At 45.7% G+C, this 21,420-nt stretch overlaps 1 protein-coding gene across 1 annotated transcript; it reads left to right on the plus strand.

Moving 5' to 3' along the window:
* The first annotated feature begins 4,279 nt into the window (after window positions 1-4,279).
* Window positions 4,280-21,184, plus strand: HAS2 (hyaluronan synthase 2). Its single transcript, XM_009942719.2, has 4 exons — window positions 4,280-4,365; window positions 13,784-14,410; window positions 18,977-19,078; window positions 20,221-21,184. Exons 2-4 carry the CDS (start codon window positions 13,784-13,786, stop codon window positions 21,148-21,150), a joined length of 1,659 nt encoding a protein of 552 aa, XP_009941021.2. The 5' UTR covers window positions 4,280-4,365; the 3' UTR covers window positions 21,151-21,184.
* The last annotated feature ends 236 nt before the right edge of the window (window positions 21,185-21,420 follow it).

Here is a 21,420-nt window from a genome sequence, read left to right on the forward strand (position 1 = left end):
TGCACTGAACTAAAACGTAGCTTCCAAAAAAGCATCCAGAGGATTTCAAAACATAGGAATCCACCACTCCCCTTCATCGTTGAGACAACTGTTAAAGAAACCTCACTGTTAAATGTGCCTGCTGTCTAGCTTGAATATGTTTACCTTCCACTTCTAGCTTTTCGCTGTTACATGAAGAAGTTCCTTATTATCTCTCATTTTCTTACTGTGAAGACAACTGTGCATTTCAAACCGTTTAGTTCTTCTTTTTCTTTTTGATCAGCTCTGCACAGTAGCTGATCTGCAATAAAAGAGTGTGTAAATCCCTGCCTTGGAGAAGATGCCAGGTAAGAGCCCTTCATTCTGGATGGGCTCAGCCACCACAGCTTCACTGAGGCCAACTCCGTTTGTATTTTCCTGGCAGCAGTGCTACTGAGGATGCCACTAAAGGGCATCCCTGTTGCCAGCGACCACTGGCTGCTTGTTTCCACCCAAGAACATCCCCGTTCCCTTCACTCCGGGTTCCTCTCACCCTGGACAGCCAGTTCATACAAGCACATCAGAAATGGCTTTCATGCTTTGTGGCTGTCTTCAACACAGATGAGATCACTGAGGCAAACAGTTCAGTGCTGCAAGCTCTGCTGGTCCAAGCGAGGGAGTTGGGGGGGGGGGTGGGATTGACGGGGTGAGAAGAGGCAGGAAAAACGTGCATGGAGCCATCCCCTCAGGATAAAGGCAAGTACTCAATAGTTGCTGGAGGGTGGCTAACATGCCATCAATTCATCTCCTAACTTGCTCTGCAGAAACCAATTTATTTAACCATAGTCTATGTCAAACTCCTCCCAAAGTATACTTTGTCTGACCTCTGTCATACAAACCCATTGCCTCATTAGAAAACGAGGTCAGGTTAGCTCGTCAAGACTGTTCTACTACTGGTGATCATCTAAGCCTGTGGACAGTGACAGCCGAGAAGTGCCTTTTCCCCACTACTTGTGATTATAAATCCCAATTAGAAAAGAGAATAGTTTGATAGCAGTAACCATGTAAACGTAACATAAGATATAAACGTAGATGTGACATACTTCCAATGGAACACATCTGCATCTGTTTTCTATAGCACTGCGTGGATTGGCATTAATCATGTCCTCCTCCTTTTAATTCCTTCCTGGTAGGCGAACCTAGCTTCAGTGACCTACGTTATCCTGCTTGCCCTGACAGCACGGTCACACAACATGAGCTACGGCTGAGAAGGAAGTAGCTGTGGACATGAGAGACTCACCACTCCCATTATGTCATTTTCTAAAACAAAGTTTCTGTGTGATTTAAGTGCTGCTATTGCTGCCCCTGTAATACAGGCAGGACACAAAGATTTGTGCCTCAACAGACTCTGTCTCTTGATCCCTATTCAAACCTAAAGAGCATGGGATTAAGCCAATGGGACACTGTGTATTTCCAGAGTAATATACAGTCATCCATAAAGGAGACGTGCAGCCTCCAAATTTAAACTATTAAAAAGTGGAATACAAAAAAAAAAAAAAAGAAATAATAGTTCATTTGAAATTTTTGGTTACGAAAAAAAAGGAAAAACACAGACAAATCCACCTTCCCACCAACCCTCATTTCAGAAATGGTCCGAGACGTGAAGTCCCCTACGTAGGACATACGTGTCCCTGAATCAGGAAAAAGCAAATGTGCCCAGGGAGCCCGAGAGAGGCTGGCAGCAACAGCTCCCCAACGCACAGCTTTGGGAGTCGCCACGTTCAAGGACGGACTTGGGACATCTCTGTTACAGCTTAATTCTTAATTAATTAATTAAGCATTAATTCTTAATTCTCTGTCAGCACCAGAGAAAGTCTGATGTCAGGAAACCATAGTTTAGAACTCACACAGACATTGAGGACTTGGTTACATGTGTGAAGGTGGCAGAGCTTGGTAATAGCCCCTTGCCTGGCTAAATGACAAATGTTCATCAAGTTCCAAGACTGGTTTACACTAGATATTTGGGTGGTAGGAAGGCTGGTGTGGACAGGGGGTTCAAGTAGCCCTCCTGACACCCTTCTGCCCTCTGGCCCTGCTTGGAACAGACACGTGATTTGCCCCTTGCCTGGTGAGACACACGTGATGGGCCCTGTAGCAAGAAGGTTCTGTGACACAGACCATTTGGAGGTGGTTGGAGTATGGGAGCGGTGCTGCCTGGGGAGGAAGGCTTGAAACAGAGGAATGCCTGAAAGCCCTGACAGACTTCACGCTTGCTAAGCCATGCTATACTTTCACGAGGACACTCTATACCATCATGAAACAGATTGCTGGCAAAAGCAGTTGTCCTGCCTTCTCCCTGCCCATGTTACTTGTTCTTACTTTTCTTGCCTCTCCCTCTCCCCCAAACAGCTATTTTCTAACCCAGGTCAGTTCTCCTGACATAGGGAAAGGGACAACAACGAGACAGGAATGAGGAGGCCAAAGCAGGAGGAGAGCAAGACAGCTGCTTTCCCTGGCACTGCCAGGTTAAAACAGCCACAGAACTCTGGCTTAAACTAGAGGTCAACTTGTTATTCGAGGCAGACCAATCTCTCAAGGAGCTCGGTTTTAATGCACATCCTAAAGCCAGTCTTCCCCTTGGCAGTGACTGAGCACATCCGAAACTCCGACCACTTCTCCAAGGTACCCAGAAAATCACCAGTCTAGGTGACCCCCGACTTCAAGCCATTTCTTGCGCACGAGGAGCCCTCAGAGCGCCGCAGAGTTTTCCCACCCCAGAAGGTAACAACGGGCGAGGAGTCACCGCCGGGTTTCCCAACAGTGTCTGGACATGGTCCCTTCGTGGGCTCGACGCCTCCAAGCAGCGAGCTTTGCGGTCCCTGAGGAAAGAGCAGGGGGGGAATGGGAAGCCGATCCCACCCCATCCTCCCCCGGAGGGTCCCTGCCAGGGCGCGGCGAGACAGAGCTCCACGCTCCGGCCCCGCATCCAGCCCCGGCTCTCGCCGGGCTCCGTCCCGCTCCTCTCACTTCAACATTGCCACCTAGTGCCTTTTTTAGATCGTTTCAAGTGGAAACGGGGGCTCGAAAGCGGGGAACTCCGGCTGCGAGGCAGGAGTTACAAAGGGAAGGAGCCCGCCCCTGCGAGTGGAAGCTGCTGGCGGGCGGTGGGGTGGGCTGTTGACTGCTGGTGCCCCTGGCTAGCTGGCAGCCGTCCACAGAGCACAGAGTGAACACTTCGGGGTAAATAAATAAATAAATAAATGACACAAAACCACCACACACCACAATTTTCCAGTTTTTAAATCGTCTAACGTGTTTCCTGGCTCATTGTAACGCCAGTGGCTTGGGTATTCGTGCCAGTGGGAGCTTCCTTGGGTATTTACTACAGCAAATGTTTCCGAGAGTGAACGGGTAAAGCAGGATTGGAAACTGCAAAGTTCATCCATTCATAGAGGCAATCCCCTTATTAATAAAAAACAGCAGCAGCAAAAGCAAAAGCTGTCCCAGCCGAAGAGCGGCCGTGGGAGGGAGGAGTCCCACACCCCAAACCCGGAGATGCAGGGAGTGGGGAAAGTGGGGGTTTCCCCCTAACTGCGGGCCATGAAGAGGAACTCAGGGGGTGGCAACGCGTGTGTGTATTGCATTTCTCTGCAAAATTTGCAACTTAGCTAATTGAATTCCTGCCGCTGAACTGGTCCTTGGCTGAGATCATTTCAATGGGCAGGGTTGGTTTCTTTTTTTTTTTTCCTTACAGGAGTTCCCTCCCCTCCTTCTTCCCATCCTCCGCCTATTAAAACAACTCAAGTCTCACTTGTTAAAAGACCCCATAACGTGGAGGAGGCAGAAAAGCAGCAGCAGGGAAGAAAAAGACGTCTGGAAAATATTACCCGTTTGCTGCTGCTGCTGAGGAACCTCGTTGAAACAGTTCCTCGGTCAGCAAGGCATCACCAAAGAGACTTTATCTGATGCTGTACATCTCAAACTTTCAGACGCTGCCTTGCAACTTCTCCAGGCTCCTGGCTAGCCGGGTTTGAAATAAGATCTTCAGCTTCGACCACGAGCAACTAACTCCTAATTTATTACTTCTAACGTTTTTATTATTATTATTATTTGGGAAAAAAAAATCCCACAACTTCGAGCTAGAAACTGAAGCAGAGAAAGACAAATCCATGGTAATTGTGAAAACACGTGGGAGAAAATGAGTAGGACTGAATAGCCTTATACGTTTTTTTTTTTTTATTTTCATTTTTAATTATTTTTTATTTCTGAGCGTCTTAATCAGTCCCTGAAAAGTGCGATTTGATCTTTTACCTCAAACTTGGAAACTGTTCAGCGGGAGCAACGGTACGTGAGACCACACAGCTGGCTGGAGCCCCTCTATGACCAAAGGACAGAAGGACAAGCAAGGTAGGTGATTTATGACTGCGCTTCTGCCACCTCAAGAGCAGAAAACCCTCCTCTCCCATCCCCGCTATTCAAGGGAGGAAGAAGGCTCAAAGAGGTCCCCAAAATAGGAGTGGGGCTGGGGGTGGATCTTACCGGGCGCACGCTACACCTACTGCAGCAATGAATAGGACCGCAGTGGGGATCAGTGAGGTTTTCAGCTTCAACCCCTCCTCCGTGTAATCCGTTTGAGATATTGCTGAGCTCTACGAGTCGAAAATATTAAAAAAAAAAAAAAAAAAAAAAAAAAAAGAGAAAAACCAACTAAAAAAATCCAACAAAATCCAAATCCAACCAAACCTAAAATTAAAATAAAACGGAGCAACAGGTTGGGCGGCCGCTCCGCTGAGCCCAGCGGGGGAGGCGAGACCCCCTGGCCCCTGCATCCAGCGGGGACGCGCCAGGAGCGGGGGGAGGGCTGGGGCTGCAGGAAGGCGGGCGAGGAGGCGGCCGGCGGGAGGAGGAGGAGGAGGAGGAGGAGGAGGAGGAGGAGGAAGACGGCTCAAGTCCCATCTCGGAGGGGAGAAACCGGGTCGACCCGGCCGGGCGGTTTCCCACGGGAGGGGGGCGGCGGGGCGGGGGCTGCGGGCTGCCCGCGGGGCTGCGCGGCCCCTCCCCGCCCCACCGGGTAGCCCCTGGGCCCCGGGGCCGGTGAGGGAAGGCGGCTCGGCGGGGGACGAAGGCAGCTCCGGCGCGGCCTGGCTCGTCCCCTGCCCGGGCGGGGCGGGCCCCAGCCCCGGCCCCGCGCTCGGCCCCGCGCTCGGCCCCGCGGGGCTCCGGGCGGGAACCGCCGGGCGGAGCGGGGTCCGCCCCACCCCGTGACGTGGCAGCGCGGGGGATCCCCCTCGGCGCCCCGCCCACCCGCTGTGACGCGGCCAGCACCGCCCTCGGGGTTCCCCCGGAGGAGCAGCGGCGGCTTCCTCGGTGTTCCCCCCCCGGGAGGCCGCGGGCCCTCGGGGTCCCCTTCCCGGCTGGAAACCCGGCTCCGCGCCGGTGGCCTGCCGCAGCCCCCCGCCCCCGCGGCCGGCCCCTGGCTCTGGAGAGCGACAAAACCCCCTCCTGGTGGTGCCGGGCTCCAGCGACGCTGGCAAAGAGGGGTGAAGGGGGCCTGAAGAGAGAATTCACCCCCTTTCCCTGCGCCGTGAGAAGACCCCAGCACACCACAGCGCTCCTGGTAGCTGCTGTCCAACCCCTTCTTCAGGGCCTGCGGTCACCCCGCATCCCCCAAGGCATAGCTACTCCTCCGCGTTAGCACTCCATGGTCTCCTTCCCTATGGATCATTTTTCCGTAGGCAGGCAGGTGTTCTTTCCCCTGCACGCACCACGTGTGACGTGGGTGCTGTGGGGCTTGCCCCAGAGAATGGGTGGGTCGTTTCATGTGGGGGCGATGGCAGTGGCATCTGTTCTCTTTCCCTGAAAAACTGCTCAAAATCCAGCCCCCACCAAGGTTAGAGGAGTTTTGTCACTGGTGTCTACAAAGCCTGGATTTTATTTCGTGATAGTGAATCTCTTCTCCCAAGTGCAAGTGCAGAAAAACCTGGGAAAAAGTTTTCGCCGTAAGAAGAGCAGCTCTACTGGACTCAGCGGGGTTTCCCATGCTAGTTGCAATAGCAACAATCTCAGTGGTTCGTATTTATGGTGTGGAAGCATGTTTGCTTCGTTTTGTTTACTACTTAAGAGTAGTGTACAAAGCGGCGAGTTACTCCTCCATTCAGTGTAGTGGGACTTGATAAAGTCAAACCTGTGCCTTATAAACAAATTACAAGATAATAAGCTATGAACACCAAATAAATATTTATTTGCTGCAGTAAGGCATGGAGTAGTCAGTTTTGTGCCAAAAGCATCCGTGGACGTCCTGACCAGCAACCAGAAAACATTTCTAAGCTAGATTTTTGTTTAACTGCAGTCCAAAATGTCTGAGTACAAATATGATTTACTTCTTGATTTATTTCTCAGAGCATTTGTTTGGGGGTGGAAGGGAGGCCTTGTTCTGATTAATTTAACAACTAGTGTTCAATGTCTACATTAGGGATCAATCCAACCAGCACCTGTAGAATTCATTCCACATCGTTACTCAAACCTATGAGAGACTAAATTTGGGCAGTTTAGCGGAAACATACATTGAGCAGGCAGGAGATTCTTGATTTACTGATCAAAGACAGTGCATGCAGATACATTTCACCATCATTACTAATCCTGTTCTTTATTTTAAACCTAACCCCAGAGTTAATTTTAGTCTTGTGTGAACAGTTTCCAGAAGATCAATGGCATGACAAAATCTGGAAGTGATAAATAACCAAAAGCACCAGATATGGTAACTCTGCCGTAGTAAAGATGTACAGATGTAACATAACTTTTCAGTTTCCTCTCTACAGGCTGTAAAATAGAAGAGGGAGTCTGGACAGCTATTTTATGCTTGTAATTAATGTGTACCGGGAATCGTTTGTACTTCAAAGATTTATTTTGCCGCCAAAATAAGGCTAATAACAAATCTAAATATTGGCTGAAGGATTGTGACATGCGGATACTATGTATACGCACACAGAGTATGCGTGTGTAAGGCCACACGCAGTACGTGCGTGCACACACACACTCACGCGTGCAATCTGACACGCTCACGTCATCGAAGCAGCTGATCTGTTGAAGCCAATGCTGCTGTTCTCACAAGTAAGGAGGGTTTTTTTAAGACTTCCAAAAGATGATACTCTTCCTTTAGTTGTGTGCAAAACAGCCTTCAGTAGCTGTGCGCACGTATACCCACGCGTGTCAGCTTCTACGTTGCCAGCCTCACTGGTCCCAGCATCCTGCTGAGCAAGAGTTGCGTGTTTATTACAGACAAATCCCTGCCGACTCTGCCTTCGGGTGAATATAGGCAAGGAAAATAGGAAGCGGTCTGATGGTTTTTGTTCAGGGTTTTGGGGGAAAAACAGCTATGTGGAACTGGAGAACCCGTGTGTCCCGTATCACACCAGAAAGAGTAACATGACACGTGTCAGTAACCTAAGCCTTATGGAGGGTTTTGTAGACCTCCAAGAACCTCTTGCATGATCATGATTCTGATTTTACAGGTGAGGAAGCTGTAGCAGGGAGAGGTGAATTCACTGACCTAAGGTCACCCAGCAGGTGAACGGCAACTCTAGGAACAAAATCCAAATTGTCTGGGTCCTGGTCCACTCTTCAATTGCCCAATGTAAGAAATGCAGTGGTTAAACAATGACCCATCTAATGACCTTCATAAGAGAGATTAATTTGTATAATAAATTTGTCAAATGTCTACATACATTTTTATGTTAAGTATCCCAGAAGGAGCAACTTCATAGAGAAAGAGTTTCTTTTTTATGCCTGTACTACAGAACTGCAAGATAAATTGCCCACTGATTTCCCTCTTCAGCAAAATATTTAAGTGCACACTTATCTTTAACGACATACTTACATGCTTTGCTGAATCCAGAGCCTCAGCGCTAAGGTTCAGAGGACCATGGCTAGCAGACATTCATTAATTCAGCTTGCATACAGGTGTGTAAAAATGAAACATTTTCAAAGGTTTTCGGTGCTCAGCACTTCTGGCTGCAACAAAGATTTGCACGCAAGTCTGATGTGCAGATCTTGTAGCTGGAGTTGGTTCGTATTAGCATTTTGGTTTGAATCAGGAGTGTGCTATTAAAGCCAATGCTACAGCTGCCCCCTGCCCCTGACCAAATTGCTTGAATTTGTATTGCAAAGCATCAAAGGGCACACACACTGGATTCCTCTGAAATGAAACTAATTGCAGGATGTACCCCTGGAACACACTTTTCAGACACTAATGGGTGTTCAGTCCATGGGGTCTGACTAAACTTAGTTCAAAGTAAAATATGAAAATTCATGGAGGGTGGAAGTTAGGTCTTCAGCACCAGGTGTTCCTTTTCACAGATCCATTCCTGTAGTATAGGTCTACTGGCTGATTTGGCCAAAGCCCTAGATGTCTAGAGAGAGAGACAGGTCTTTTGAACCTTTAGTGGTGAAGGGGACGAAATAAAGCACACTTGTGACTGAGCCTTTACTGTTGTCTCCTGGACAAATATTGACTTTTGAAGTGTAAGGTTTTGAAAAATGTGTTTAGATCTTTGCAATTAATAAGTGCTAATTCCTTCGAACAACTTTCCAAATCGTTACGTTTTATGCATCTTCTTGTGTCTACCCCTCTTGCTTTTTAAGCTTCTGGGGAAAAGCTAGCCAGACATACTAAATGGCAATATGTGTGAGTGTTGAAAATGAGAGATGACTTCTGAAACAGACAACGTAGTGAGCTGCATACCATTTGCTGCAAGCAAACCTAACCAGGTTGACCTGCTGTCAGTCACTGATTCCACGTCCTGTAGTAGCAGATGGAAGGGACAACCTGATTGCTTCCCTAGTCTTCAGGGCAGCTACGCAACGGCTGGTGAAGGATAAGTGAACAGACTGCAGATAATACTGATGTGTTCAGACACCAATACACATAGTGTATTTTTATAGTGTACACATAGTTTTATGGATACATATTTGCCCCTCTTCTGTTTATTACTCTCTTGATGTATTAGTAACAAATTAAGCTTTTTTCCCTCTTTGCCTCCTCTTTGCCTTTGCAAAGGGATGAATTATCTCTAGGCCCTGTTACTCACAGCGATACATGAAAGCTGATCAATAACCGTATGGATGGATTGTGTCATATGATTTTGGAGGGAGGAAAAAGAAATGCTTTACCATGGAAGTCAGCAGTGTTCTTTGCTGAGTAAAGATCGTGTCCAAAGCAGGACATAAGAACCTGCTGAATTTCAGTCAAGTATCGAGATCTTATGGAAGTTAGATCTATGTACCACAACTACGGTTAAATGCTAGCCTAAATATTTTCCAGAATAGAAAGAACTCAAGCATATTTTGCTATGTTCTTCTGATTAGAGATCTAAGGCATTATCCAGTCTAAGAAGGGAGTGTCATCTCTAGTGTTAAGAGTTAACACCCCAGTCATTATATGTACAGTGTAGGTGCCAGTCAACCTCTCTGTTAACCTGAAAATTTTTATGAAAATAAGGTTAGACAACTACAACTTCCAGTTATGCCAGTTGTTAATAGTAATGTAGAGTAGTTCTCCTTCATCATAGGTGTGACCAAATATAATACTCTTTGTGTGGCTTTATTGGGATGCCAAAAGAGGCTCGATGCCAGACAATTCACTAGGTGGACTCTGATGTCAAGTACATGCAAGGGTTCATTTCTTGGCTGTGCTTTTCCATAGGAGCCTCCAAAGAGGCCAGGTTGGATGGGGGTCTAGCTGAAGATATCCCTGCTCACTGCAGGGCGATTGGGCTAGATGACCTCTATAGATTCCTTCCAATCCAAAGCATTCTACGATTCTGTTCTAAGGAAGAGAGGCACATATTGCCTCCTCCTGTACAGTCTCTACAAGGCACATACATACTTGGGACTGCTTGGTGAATCAAAACACGTCACTGAATCAGCAACAGCCTACATAGCATTAGGATTTAGCATATGGCTTTCAAATTTCATTTCTACCAGGTGGGCTGGTTAGTGCTGACCAGCTCCATCCATGGAAATAAACAGCTGCAAGATCATGACAACAAATTGCTCAGTAGTAGCAGGCTTTGAAGCCTCCCTACATACACTCGTTTATGCATACAAATCTTTACCCTATTTGCTGGAGGCTGTGTAAAGCTTGTACTGGGTTAAGCACTCCAGGGTCAGGTTAAGAAGCCCATGAAGGATTTAGGTGCCCAAACTGCAGAGCAGAATTATCAGTCCTGTCTTGGGTTCCCTGTGCAGTACTTGGGGGATGTAGGCACCTCCAAAAAGAGTCTGGCAGAGCCAGTGTGATCTTATTGCCCCCTGGAAATGTCCTTGCAAAGCAATGGATCCCTTGACTTCTTTCAGTGCTAAATAGCTTTCACTGCTAAAAAAAAAAAAAATAGAGAACAAACATTGCAGGTACTATCTTCCTGCTCCTGCTTTATAGAACTGGTTAAAAACCTATGCAGAAAGTGCAAGATCCAGGTTCGACTCCAGGGACAGTGAGGTAACCCACCAACTCACCTTCTCACCAGTTGAGGATCCATGTCCCTCTACTCCCTCTGACACCCGATCCCACGTAGCAGCAGTTCCATGTCTATACAGAAGTGACCTGCAATTATCTTTTTTGATCCAGGAATGTGGCCTGACTGCACGTCTTCTGTGTGTTGAGCACCTCATCCCTAACCTAGGCAGTGCTTTTTTTCTTTTTCTAAGTGCTGCAGTGCCTATTCCCAGGACAAGCTTACTGAGTTAAACCCCTCAGGGAATTGAATATCTATAGGTTGAGACATAAAAAACCACTAGCCTGGGCTGATCATACAAGGCGTGTAGGGTACCCCTCACCAATTAGTCAGCTGTTGAATAGGTCTGGCAATTACATTTTTCGGAAAGAATATTGCTAGTGCTTAGAAAGAGTGCTTATGAATGAAAAGACTGAAAAATAATTGTGGCTTTGAAAGTTCACATGGGTGCTTGTCCTTCACCAAGCATTTAACGCTTACACCTTGGCTCAGCATGGCATTATTCTAGGCTTGCACTGTTAAAACACAGCACTGTACACTAGTTCATGTGACAAGTTCAGGAAAATTCAGGAATCAGTTTCAACTGATGTCTCACTAAGGATGTCCTTTTACATTTCACTGTTAGGCCAGGCTAGATACTCATAACATCACTGTCTGACCTTAAAATCTCTGATGCAGCTATTCCCTCCTCTCGGTGCTATTATTTGACTCAGCAGTTCATTTTTTGTCCCAGGCTTGTGCAAGCGTCATTTCCTTTTAACCTCTTGGCTCAGTTATTGGTGAAGGGTGGAGAGTTTTTGGCTTCTTTGCCATTGTTTGGGCATGTTCAAGTTGATAAAGATCAGTTCTGCTGGGCAAGTTATCAATAGCTCACGTGCCAAAGCTTGAGAATATTGAGCAACTTTTTCCAGACTTTCCCTGAGATTTAGTCAGTTAAAAGACTATACATAAAAACCTCAATTGCACATACAAAGGGGAAAGTTTCTTTGATGAAAGCCAGGAATTTAGATCAAAACACACTTTATTTTCCCTAGGTTGACAGTGAAAGGATATAAAAAAAAAATGCTGTTTTATTAAGACCAGAAATCCATTTCTTGATCTTAAAAGACTGCTTTTTTGCGAGAGAGGGAAGCTGTGCTGTAATGACAAGATCAGAGAATTAATTTCTTTTTTTTCCTTTTGTGCGGAAAAACTGCATATGAAGAGAAAAAGCAATAGCAAATTAATATAAAAGAAGGCTGGTACAGTATATGGTCCGTCAAATGTAAACACTCCAGATCTTAACCAAAATCCTGTGAGCTCTACCCATACAAATGGTCCATTGATTTCAGCCATATAATTCTCAATGTAAGCAGACTTTAGCCCTACTCACTAATAGGAATTTTCTATTTTTGGCAAGAGAAGAGAAGTAGTGGACCCCGAATGGGAAAGCAGAGTACAACTGCACTGTTAATGAAACATTTACCCTGATGTTTGCAACCTTCTGCGTGCTTGAGAGATTAATAAACACACAGGCTATTTGACTTCAATATAATGTAGAGGGGATCTATTACTTAAACTGTTTTCTAAAGCAAGTCTACTTTGGGCACAGAGTTTTAATTCACCTATAGTAATGGTAAGAGTGAACTATCTCTTATTATGCTTCTCTGTGACCTGTGTTGTGACAGACTTTCAGACAGGCCTGAGCAGGGACAGTCCCTTTTGCTGGGGGGTGATTACAGCACCTGTCAGAGCCCAGCCATAAGTATTCAAGGAACTCCTAGAGACAGGGTCCAATTTCTTTAGCAGTGTCACCAAATATACACTTAGGAGGCTTCCTCCTGTCCTGAAATTTAAGATCCTAAATAGCCAGTGGAAAAAAGCATAGTATTCATAACTTCAGACTTTATGCTTGCCTGGTTTATTTTTATTTGGTAAGTGATTCTGTGTTGACTTTTTTTTTTTCCAAGCCTGTAACTTTTCAGACAGAAATATAACTGATGACAGCTATGCTGCTGCAGCTTGGTAGTATTTTTTCAGGAAAGAGTTAAAGACATATATGATGTAAGGAAGTGCTGTTCCAACATCAGCTTTGACCAACAGATGGTGAAACAAACATGATCAGCAGACAAGCAAGATGATAGCAGCAGGGAAAATATGAATAATAGTAAGAAAACACAAATATGAAGTCTGTTACTCTGTGAGGCCCTAATTCAGCAAAATACTCAAGCATTGATTTCAGTTTCATGAATTTGCAATGCACTTGATGGGTTAGCCTTAAACTGACATTATCTGTTTTATGTCCTGAAGGTCAAACACATCAATTGACATAAAACATTGTCATTAACTTTCCTGTAATTCTGAGAAAGCTCTTGCATGAAATGGTTAATGTGATTGTCAACAAAAAGCAATTAGGTAACAATATATTCTACCTGTCTGCCTGCCTACATGTTTGTCCATTGTTTTTCTCAAGCATACCACCCTCCACGTCAGCCAGCTCCTCTGTAACCCAGAGCTTAGGTTAGAAGATTTCACGGTCAGGTGGCCTAAATAAGAAGAAGTTATCAGAAGCAACTGATGTTCTAATGAATTTCTGAGTCCAGGGTGGAGTCTTGGCTCTGTTATATTAATGTGTACTTTTGCCACGGACTTAATCTCCATCAAGCTTTAGCCCTATACACAGATGCATATATCTATGTACACAAATGCATGAATAATACATTTTTGCAATGGTATTGAGACCTTTTATAGCAGATGTCTGATTATATAAATATATATTATAAATATAGTCAGACATCTGTTTGAAAAATTATAAATACATTCAGACATCTGTTTTAAGAATGTCTTTCCAATATTTTTGTAAACATAACTAAGCGACAGAAGTGATTCAGGGCGGGATGCAGTCATGGCATGGATGGGGGATGAGGAGGGGCTGCCCAGACATTCAGCTGTTTCTCTTGCCTGTGACAATACGAAGCGAGTGGTGGCCCAAACGTGCCTTCTCCAACCCCCCAAGGTAACATGACAGAGTGTCTCATTCAGCAAGCCTAGACTGCCAAAATAAGATCCTGACACAGACAGCAGCTTCTGTGAGGACATTATAAATAAAAAACATCCCTGGTACATTAAGGTGTATTTAAATCTTACTTTACAGGGAGGAAGTACTGCAAAGACATGTTAAGTTGAGCAAGGTGATATAGTAAGTCTATGACACAGCCAGAAGCACAGGCTGTATCTGCTGGTGCTGAGCTCTATGTTGTAGCCATGCACACCTCTTATGAGGTCTTACATGAGCAAATGGTGGCTCTGCTAATGGTTTCCGTGCTTCTTTGCAGATGTATTGTGAGAGGTTTATATGTATCCTGAGAATACTTGGAACCACACTCTTCGGGGTGTCCCTCCTGCTGGGAATCACCGCTGCTTACATTGTGGGCTACCAGTTCATCCAAACAGACAACTACTACTTCTCCTTTGGACTCTATGGTGCTATCCTGGCATCACATCTCATCATCCAAAGCCTGTTTGCCTTCCTAGAGCACAGGAAGATGAAGCAGTCACTAGAGACTCCAATCAAGCTGAACAAAACAGTTGCCCTTTGTATTGCTGCCTATCAAGAGGATCCTGACTACTTAAGAAAATGTTTACTTTCTGTGAAAAGATTGACCTACCCTGGAATTAAAGTTGTGATGGTCATTGATGGGAACTCGGAAGATGACGTTTACATGATGGACATTTTTACTGAAATCATGGGTAGGGACAAATCTGCCACTTATATCTGGAGTAGTAACTTCCATGACAAAGGGCCGGGTGAGACGGACGAGTCTCACAGAGAAAGCATGCAACACGTATCTCAGCTGGTCCTGTCCAACAAAAGTGTTTGCATCATGCAGAAATGGGGTGGAAAAAGAGAAGTAATGTACACAGCATTCAAAGCACTGGGGAGAAGCGTGGATTATGTGCAGGTACGTATTAGAGTGCCAGGTCAGTGCCAATTCAAACACACTTTGAAAGAAAGCAGCTTTTGTATATTTTGTGCAGCATGTTAGAGGCCATCCTAGTCCCTGATGAACACAGTGCTCCTTTCAGCCTGTTTGGAAACAGCTTGACCGTTAAAGGTGTATTTTGCTAACTTTTAAAATGGTCTGCCTATCTGTGAATATGTTAAATCTGTGCACCAGCTACTGGAGAAATCTGAAATCCTTCCTCAGACTTCAGTACTCCACCCTCATCCAAATGGTTTTGCTGCAGACAAAGCCAGTGGCCTCCTGAAGACCCCTTCTCTGCTCCTGTAGGTCAAGATCTCAGTAAGGCTTTGTTTTGTAAGGTTGTTAGCAGCTCCATATGCAAGAAGACAGACAGGTAATTGGTGGCACTAGGGAATACCCCAGAGCAGTGGTGGAGTCTGTAAAAAAGACAGAGATATTTTAAAAGCTTTGAAGGCTATGCAGAGTATTCAATAAAAGGGTAAATGTGCAGCCTTGAAAGAAAGATTTCTTCAGCTAAAGCCTGAAGGAGCTTTTGCTTCATCACTTACAGCTGCATTACCTCACTCACCATGACTTGGCCTTTAGAGCCCTTATGACACTATTCACTTAAAAATGAGTTAGGCTGGGTCCTCTCTCCCTGTTTCCAAAGCAGCAGAGACACATTTCTTTCCAGCTGCCTTGGATCCCGTGAAAGATTTTCTATGTTTTTGCCTTACACGTGGAAGCACTCCTCACTCCTGCAAACAGCCCTGCTGACTGCGGGAAGGGGAAGAGGTCGTGTGTGGAGGAAGGAGGGTGGGATTAGGGTCTCTGGCTGGACACTGAGGAGAGTTCCTTATTGGTCAAGACCAGCAAGGCTCATTTGACTAGTTACACTGAATATGAGGTGATCTTCCCAATAAACCACCCTCAGCCCTTTCCACCTTCTCCCGACCTCAGAGCACCCAGCGGTCTCCTCAGGTGGAGCAGCAGCTCCCCGTGAGATCCTCTCTGCTGGCTCAGGCCAGCTGTGTGGCTGAGCCATGTGTGTTTCTGGGGTCCATACCCAGCCTTGTGCTGGAGTGTGTGTGCACCCTCCACGTGGCACAGCGTCCACAGGCACAGTGTTCGAGGGATGCAGAGAGGCTGCCGATAGCTGGGGTGAGAGCAGAGTCCTCCCCACACAGGAGGGGCAGAAACTGAAGAATGCTGGGAACTGCTCTGTTCTTGGAGCTGGGAGAGTAAGGCAAAGATTTAAAAACCATCCCCTACCACTTCCAAAACTGAAACTGATTTATTCTCTGAAAACAATGGGCTTGAGCTCTCCATTGTCTGCACTTTGGTTCTGTGCAACGAAGGACTATGATGGGATAAAAATGCTGGTTTTCTTTATTAGCATGGTTTTATAATCACTTCTCACAGAAGCATCAGATTGCAGAAAGAAAGGGCAGAGAGGAAACAGATTCGTTGTAACTTTCCTCCCTTAGTCCAGCTCTTGTATTTGTTCAGGGAACCTGGAAAAAGTGTTTTTATTTATTTCAACAGTCATAGCACAAACTGAGAAAATGGGAGAGATATTTCTCATCTTTTCAGTCAATTAACACTCCTGACCTGGCTCAGAAGTCCTGATGAATGTGTCAGGGACTGTAATGCTGCTCTAAGCTGCCACCAAAACGGCAGTAATGATTGATGCCACAGTCACACCTACAGTCACATCTTTGTTAGAAATGCAGTACCTTGGTGGCCCTGGCTACTACACAGTCATGATGCAATGCATCTAAAATATGGCTCTGTTTTATGAATGAATGAAGGGCAAGATTTTCCGAACGGTTCTTTGGGGTTACCCAGGGTAAATTACTTTAAACAGGACAGACATTTTAAGGGCTGAGCTATCTGCACTGATGATCAAGCACTTAAAAAAAGTGGACCAGTCAGCACTGTTGCCCACCACTGACACTGTGGTCTTTATGGTTCTTTAAAGGCACCACGGGGTTATGCACAGGGAATCATAAGCAGTCAGACCAATGCAGTTAACAAGCTGTTGCTCATTAGTGGCATCTCATTAAATACCTGAAGCTGTTGTAAAGGCTTATTTCCATCCTGGAGGAGGTTAGGAGGGTGCAAGCAATCAGGTAGAGGAGTTAAACTGGCAGGTATTATCAGTGCAGAGCTAGTCAGGGCAGCCAGGGTACAATTCATCTTGGCTTGATGGAGGTACCTTTGTGGACAGTCCAGTGCAGCCTGAACTTCTCAGAGCAGCTTGGATAAACTGCCACTGGTTATAACGAGTATCTGAACAGCTCACTTAAGGCTGACTGTCCCTTTCATGCAACTCTGTGACCCAAGGCAGTGATTTCTAGGTCATTCAGCCCTGTTGTGGAAAGATGACAAATTGGCTATCGGGCTGTGCTGGGCCACCCCTTACTGGGCAGACCTCGGTGTGTTTTATTTGGGTTCCCAAGTGTCTGCCTTGCTCTGGGTGTGTCCTCTTTTCCTCTGCAAAAACCTCATCCAGAAGCAAAATAATGGCTTGTCAGGTTTGCCCCAGAAACCCAGACGTCACCTGTGCTGACATGCCCAGGATACGTGGTGGTAGTTTGTAAATAAATCCAGTGTTTTCAGGATTCCTTATCTCATATTAGCAGCATCGCTAGTGGGCAGGTCTTTCTGTTATAGATAAATACATGTCATGTGGTGGGTGCTGCTCAACCTCATCAGCTGATGGGGACCAGAGGGAAAGAAGAGGGGCTGGGGAGGGGGCTGATCCCAGTCCACCACTCATGGTCACAAGAAATGGATGGAGTATCACTGGCTGAGCCCTGGGTACTCAGCAAACTACAGATTCCCTGTGCAAAACACTCAGCAACAGGTCTGTCCAGGAAGCCCCAGACAGAAATATAGGCATCCTTTCCCCTCTTCAGCAGAATTGTTTTGCTGCCTTTCTATCACTGAGTGCTGTCACTGATGACAGCTTTCTACCAAAGCTGGAGGCACACCTTGGCCAGGTTACAAAGGTGTTCCACGGGATGAGTCCCCTGAGGAGAGCAGCTGGATGCATTAGGTTAGCAGGAGCTGGAGGTTCTTGTGGCTTTTCTCCTCATGGAAATACGAGACCTTTCATCAGCTTTCTCCTCTCAGCCCCTCCAAGTGAATGTGGAGAGGAGCATGTTGGCAGACTTTCAGCTGCATCCCAAGTTATGCAGCCCAGCTATCCCAGGTTACCTCACTGCTCAAGTCTGGTCTGTAGCAGAGCCCCAAAATGCTCTCCTCCCCCTTCAGACCAGACAAGAAGATTTCCACCCCCCTGGAGCAAGAGGGCTTAGGCTGAATTGAAAGTTTGGATGAAAGGACACCAGAATCAAGATACCTGATACGAAGCCTCATCAGAATCTAACTTAATAGGTTATTCATGCAGAGCTACTGACTTCTGCCCTTGCCGTCCCCATCTGAAATCACAGGAATGCAATGAGACGATAAACTGGAAGCAGTCTGAGAATTTGTAGGGCAGGATCCAGCCGACCAGAAGGGTGTTTCTGGGACAGCCTCCTCTACTCCAATTCCTGGGCGTCTGCGAAATGAGTTTACGCATGATGGGGGAACCGCTGACAACAGCAGCTGCAACGGGGAGACACCCGCTTGTTTTAAACAGGCTGCAGCACATGTCATTCGCCTCTGAGCAAACGAAAGCGATGCCAGCTGCCTCACAGACCAGCCAGCCTGTCTGAGCCCTCCTCCTACTCTCCCGGGCAAAGCCAGTTCCTAATGTACACAGGGTTTAGTTGACTAGGAGTGTTTGTGTGGCTGAAATGCCTTGTGTGTGTCATCTATTTCCACCCCGGTCTCATGGAGTACTGCACTTCACGACTCCCTCCTTCTGGCCTTGCGTATTCTTTATAAGAATTCCAGAGAGAAAATAGCAAATAATTTCTATATATCAAATGTCAAATCCCTGCACTACTAATAAAACACCATGCATCTAAAATTAAAAATTAGTTTGTTCTGGGATCCAAAATACATATCGTATATGAACTGCTAAAGCCTTCTGTGAGTGAAAGAACTATTAGGTTTGTTCCCAGACTCGTAGCTGACATTTTTTTTTTTTTTTCACAGCAAGTGTCTGGAATTTAACTCCTCACTCCTTCCCTCATATGGCAGTGGAAAACATTTGACCAGGGTGCTCCAACCATACAGCCAATACTGGGAAACCCTGTGTCAGGGCTCAGCAGGAATCTGCTGCACACCCACAAACATTGTCTCACTCTGCAGTGCCCCATCTCTGAGAGGGTATCTCTTTTTCAAAGAAGCCAGCCCAGTGTGCCAGTAAAACAAATAGAGACGATACAGCAGAGAGAGTGTGCACAGCACTAACAAGCGCTCCTTTTTGTTCAGCACCACTCTGCTGCCTGATACAGATGGCCTTTATCAATGCAGACTTCAAAGTGAGATTTAATTGCATTCAGGAGAATATGCATATAGAGTTACTACAATCACTCGCATGATTTTTATTTTCTTCTCTAGTGTATTCCTTAACCCATTTTTGTTCTTGTTTTGTTTTACTTGTAGGTCTGTGATTCAGATACAATGCTTGATCCAGCCTCATCTGTGGAGATGGTCAAGGTTTTAGAAGAAGATCCAATGGTTGGAGGAGTTGGAGGTGATGTGCAGGTGAGTATGATGATTTTCAGCTTAACAGAGGGGTTTCAGCAACTATTGGCACTGAAACAGATTTCCCTGACTGAACTAGCTTTGAATATGCTGTGATACCATTATAGACACTCTTATGAGACCTTAACCTTTCTGTCTGTTGAACAGAAATCCTTATTCTGACATATGAGCACTTCACGATTTTAACACCCACAGAAAGCAAACAAATATTATTCTCCCCCATATACGTGAAAAGTGGGGCACTGGCATTGTCAGGACTGTTGTAGCATCTTTGAGTCTCTGGGTATAACTGTTTGCTCAGGGCGACAAAGAAAAGCTGTAGGGGAGCAGGGAACTGAGAACAGGTCTCCCAAAGCCAAGTCCAGTACCCCAAGCACTTCAATTATGTCACCACTGGCAGCCAAGATTGTTAGGAATAAAAGCCTTTTTGAAATGCAGTGCAGTATGCACTCTGTGCGTTGTTGGGTTTCTGCTGCATCTCTGTCAGACAGGACAGTGGAAAGTCCCCAGGTCAGCCCAGATCCACTTTTGTTAGGATTCCCAGCATTGCCAAGTATGGCTGACAACTACAACAAAAGGCTGTTCATTCCTTTTGATACAATTGCTTTTGCTGCAATTTATAAAGAAAAATGCATCTGAGTATTTCGAATGGCCTTGGGATTGGTCCCCCATAGTCAGCTGGGTTTTTATGTGAGGCGGAAGAGAAAGGGCCATCTATATGGGCAAGCACTTACTAACGAACACCTCACTAGTCAGAAGTATTTCAGGCGTGTGGCTCTTAACTCCAGAAATTAAGATTCCCACAGAAGCCTGAATATCTTTGTGGCAGGTCTTTAACTGGGGGTGAAGGGAAAGGAAGAACGAAACAGAAAACAAGTTTCTTGTTGGAGAAGAGAAAGGTTGCAAGGAAAAAGAGAATATTTTCACGGGATGGACTTTTGAAGGCTTCATCTTGCGCTTCCTGTCAATGTCCTGGACTGTGCAGGTAACTCCTGGCTTTGTCATGAGTTGAACACAGGAGCGAAGTTCCCCCTATATTTCGGCTAAAGGTGCTCTAGTCTCTGCAAATTCCTGATTAATCCAACGTGTGTATTTTCTTTCTCAAGAGCTCATCTAAAATGAAAACTTTTTGTATTTTGCAGATTTTGAACAAATACGATTCCTGGATATCCTTTCTGAGCAGCGTGAGATATTGGATGGCATTTAACATAGAAAGAGCATGTCAGTCCTATTTCGGCTGTGTACAGTGCATCAGTGGACCTCTGGGAATGTACAGAAACTCTTTACTCCATGAATTCGTGGAAGATTGGTACAATCAAGAATTTATGGGCTCCCAGTGCAGCTTCGGCGATGACAGGCATCTAACTAACAGAGTGCTGAGTCTGGGCTATGCAACAAAATACACAGCTAGATCCAAGTGCCTTACCGAAACACCGATAGAGTATCTCAGGTGGCTGAATCAGCAGACCCGCTGGAGTAAATCGTACTTTAGAGAGTGGCTTTATAATGCGATGTGGTTCCACAAGCACCATTTGTGGATGACGTATGAAGCTGTAATCACTGGATTCTTCCCTTTCTTCCTTATCGCCACAGTCATTCAGCTCTTCTACAGGGGAAAAATCTGGAACATCCTCCTCTTCTTGTTGACAGTTCAGTTAGTGGGCCTGATAAAGTCCTTCTTTGCCAGCTTCCTTAGGGGCAACATTGTCATGGTTTTCATGTCACTCTACTCAGTGTTGTACATGTCAAGTTTACTGCCAGCAAAGATGTTTGCAATTGCCACGATAAACAAAGCAGGGTGGGGCACATCAGGAAGAAAAACCATTGTAGTTAATTTTATAGGACTCATTCCAGTCTCTATTTGGTTTACAATCCTCCTAGGTGGCGTAATATTCACGATCTACAAGGAATCAAAAAAGCCATTCTCTGAGTCAAAACAGGCAGTTCTCATCATTGGGACAGTACTCTATGCATGTTACTGGGTTATGCTTTTTACTTTGTACTCAGTTCTTATCCACAAATGTGGCAGGCGGAAGAAAGAGCAACACTGTGACATGGTGCTAGACGTATGATGTTTCCATGGGAAGTTACCCAGAGAGTTGTAAAGCAACCCAACGACCTTGTAGTATCTGTGGCATCAGACGAATGTTGCCAAGGGAAATGGATCACTGCTGCTGGGAATAAGACATTTATATTCCTCTGGGTTCATTTTCATCCTGCCAAAGTAAGAAAACAAAAACAATAAAAAACAATTTTTTTTTCCAAGGGGGAGAAAACACAGACCACACATTTTTGACCTGTTCGCAAGAAAACGGGAGAAGTTCTATGTTTATGCACTTTTT

Source organism: Opisthocomus hoazin, chromosome 3 (assembly GCF_030867145.1).
Source record: "Opisthocomus hoazin isolate bOpiHoa1 chromosome 3, bOpiHoa1.hap1, whole genome shotgun sequence".
In the NCBI taxonomy this organism is placed as follows: domain Eukaryota; kingdom Metazoa; phylum Chordata; class Aves; order Opisthocomiformes; family Opisthocomidae; genus Opisthocomus; species Opisthocomus hoazin.

Bases quoted from the DNA above. Each gene is read 5' to 3' on its own strand.
- HAS2 (XM_009942719.2), top strand. From the start codon at position 13,784: ATGTATTGTGAGAGGTTTATATGTATCCTGAGAATACTTGGAACCACA. The intron at 14,411-18,976 runs GTACGTATTAGA...TTTTACTTGTAG, and splicing joins GAAGCGTGGATTATGTGCAG to GTCTGTGATTCAGATACAAT. The intron at 19,079-20,220 runs GTGAGTATGATG...TGTATTTTGCAG, and splicing joins GAGTTGGAGGTGATGTGCAG to ATTTTGAACAAATACGATTC.